At 34.9% G+C, this 2444-nt stretch overlaps 1 protein-coding gene across 1 annotated transcript; it reads left to right on the plus strand.

Moving 5' to 3' along the window:
• Positions 1-330: 330 nt before the first annotated feature.
• On the plus strand, positions 331-2199 carry LOC102200112 (beta-galactoside-binding lectin-like). The gene is made up of 4 exons (XM_005734523.1): positions 331-394; positions 956-1035; positions 1454-1625; positions 1767-2199. The coding sequence occupies exons 1-4, from the start codon at positions 386-388 to the stop codon at positions 1911-1913; spliced, it is 408 nt and encodes a 135-aa protein (XP_005734580.1). The 5' UTR covers positions 331-385; the 3' UTR covers positions 1914-2199.
• Positions 2200-2444: the final 245 nt, after the last annotated feature.

A 2444-nucleotide genomic window follows, 5' to 3' on the forward strand; every position in this document is an offset into this window, starting at 1 on the left:
TAGAGTAAATAATACGACACTACTAGTAGTGTTAAGTTGTTTTAACACTATGCAGTGTTACTCAGTGCTAAATTTTCACTCTATTTAGAGTTAATTTTACTCTAAAATTTTAACACTATAGAAAGAGTTGATTTAACACCAATTCCAAATGGGACCAAATAGACTCGGGACCAGTGTTAAATTCAACTCTTTAAGTGTTATTTTAACACTGCAAATTTTATTGTGCAGTAGCACAGTTATACTGGCCGTTTGAAATGTCATTCAGGTTGAAGGTACCGCCTACCTTCTATATACTGTGGCCTTCTGCTGGAGTGCAAAGAGACAAGACCACACAGCACTCTCATTTCTTCTCAGCTTTACGACTTGACCTATTACATCTGTCAGGATGGAGACTGTAAGTATAATTTTGGCAGCAATATTTAACTTACATTACTTTTGCTTCTCTCCGAGTCCTATAACTGATATGGAGAGTCTTAAACCATAGTTTAAACATGGAACTGACAGCTGGTGCAAACTTAATCTATACCAGGCTGATGTAACTCTGTTTTTTTTTTTTGTTTGTTTTGTTTTTGTTTTTAATTGACTTTTGATTGAAAATTTGGGAGTCCTGCTCTTTTGGATTTATTTGATGACCTGTGCTATTTACCACATAGTGTAAGTGTGCATTAATCACTTCTTAACTGTTGCTTTGTATTATCATCAACAGTAACGGGTAAGTTACTTAATACAGTGCATTATTGTCTAGTAATACTACTTTCTAGATTTTTTTATTAGATGCAAATATTATTGTAGCCTCAGACAGAAAACATCACCATATCATCAACCTGCCCAACTTTTGTGTCTGTATGTGTGCGTTATCTTACAGAACATGTTTCTCTCGTTTGTCCACGATATATTTATCCCAAGGGAAACACTAAAGGCTAATCTAATGTAAACTAATAATTTTTCTTCACAGGTTATGACAATAAAGAACATGACCTTCAAGGTTAGACAAACCCTGACTGTTGTTGGAGTTGTTAAACCTGATTCCAAAGAGTAAGTACTAGAGTAAGACCAAACTCTATCATGATTTTGTAAATTAGTGAATCATAGTAAAATTGAAAATAATAAAAAGGATAAACTAAAAACTCTTATTGGAACTTTTTGATTTTCAGTAATTGTAGTTTCAACCAAAATGTAACAAAATCGATTCTTGTTATACATTTGGGAGATGCAGCTGTCATCTCCCAAATGTCAGATTTCACACAAAAATGCTAACCAGGTGAAAAATGTCTAAATTTGAATTTGTTGTGAACTGTCTTTGTCTTTTTAAGGAAGCTGAAACCTTAAAAGTACAGCTATGAAACATGTTTTTGTGTTTAATTCTTGTTGTTCTTCTCATTATAGTTTACCTAGTATAGTAATAATTAATAAGTGTTTTAAGCATGTAGCTTTGTGTGTCTGTTCGTTGCAGGTTTGCAGTGAATATTGGCCCCAGTGACGACAGAATTGCACTTCATCTCAACCCTCGTTTTAACGCCAGGGGAGACACAAACATCATTGTTTGCAACACTTTCGAGGCAGACAAGTGGTGTCAGGAGCAAACGGAGAAATGCTTTCCTTTCAGCCTGGGAAAGGACTTCAAGGTATCTATCTATCTATCTATCTATCTATCTATCTATCTATCTATCTATCTATCTATCTATCTATCTATCTATCTATCTATCTATCTATCTATCTATCTATACAAGCTATAATATAAGTCCTCTGTCTCTCATGCCTTTTAGATTGTCATCAGATTCACTCCTTCAGAGTTTGAGGTGACTTTACCAGGTGGCTCAACATTTCGTTTCCCCAACCGCCTCGGTGCACAGGAATACTCGTTCATGAGCTTTCATAAGGGTGCTCGCATTCAAAGCATTGAGATCAAGTAAATCTCTTTCCTCTCTTGAATTGCTGGATTGAAATTTTTGTTTTCTTTTTCACTTTGTCTAGCAGCAGGTGATAATGTTGCTCTAGGTCTTCAGCTTCTTCAGAAATTGAGTTTGTTGAGAGCAAATCCAAACAGATGGACTCCTAAAGAATCATAACCTTTTTGTAATGTTTTGCTAGCAAGAACCACATACAGTACAGTGTGATCAGGTTTTCTTTAATGTGCCTTTAAATGCTTCTTTGTTAGTTATTTGCTATATTTTGATTCTTATCTGTAACAGCATCAATTAAAGCGTTTTCTGTGATGAAAGAAACACGACTCTGTTGACTCTTTATCCTTGTAACACTTACACAGTGAAATTACTTCATAGGTGAAACCGTCACTGCTGGGGTCTGTAATTTAACCTTCACATATGGGCTGTATTTAGCGTCTGTACCAAAGTATGAACTACAGATCAGTTCAGAATGTATAGTCTCACATTAATAAACTGATGAAAAACATCAACACAACATCAAAAACTCTTTATCTTTTT

The sequence above is a fragment of the Pundamilia nyererei genome, unplaced genomic scaffold (assembly GCF_000239375.1).
Source record: "Pundamilia nyererei isolate P.nyererei 1_Seehausen unplaced genomic scaffold, PunNye1.0 scaffold00059, whole genome shotgun sequence".
Classification (NCBI taxonomy): domain Eukaryota; kingdom Metazoa; phylum Chordata; class Actinopteri; order Cichliformes; family Cichlidae; genus Pundamilia; species Pundamilia nyererei.

What these genes read in the sequence shown, in the direction of transcription:
- LOC102200112 (XM_005734523.1), top strand. An exon ending in GTTAAACCTGATTCCAAAGA is followed by an intron (nt 1,036 to 1,453) that starts GTAAGTACTAGA and finishes TGTTCGTTGCAG; the next exon opens with GTTTGCAGTGAATATTGGCC. An exon ending in GCCTGGGAAAGGACTTCAAG is followed by an intron (nt 1,626 to 1,766) that starts GTATCTATCTAT and finishes CATGCCTTTTAG; the next exon opens with ATTGTCATCAGATTCACTCC.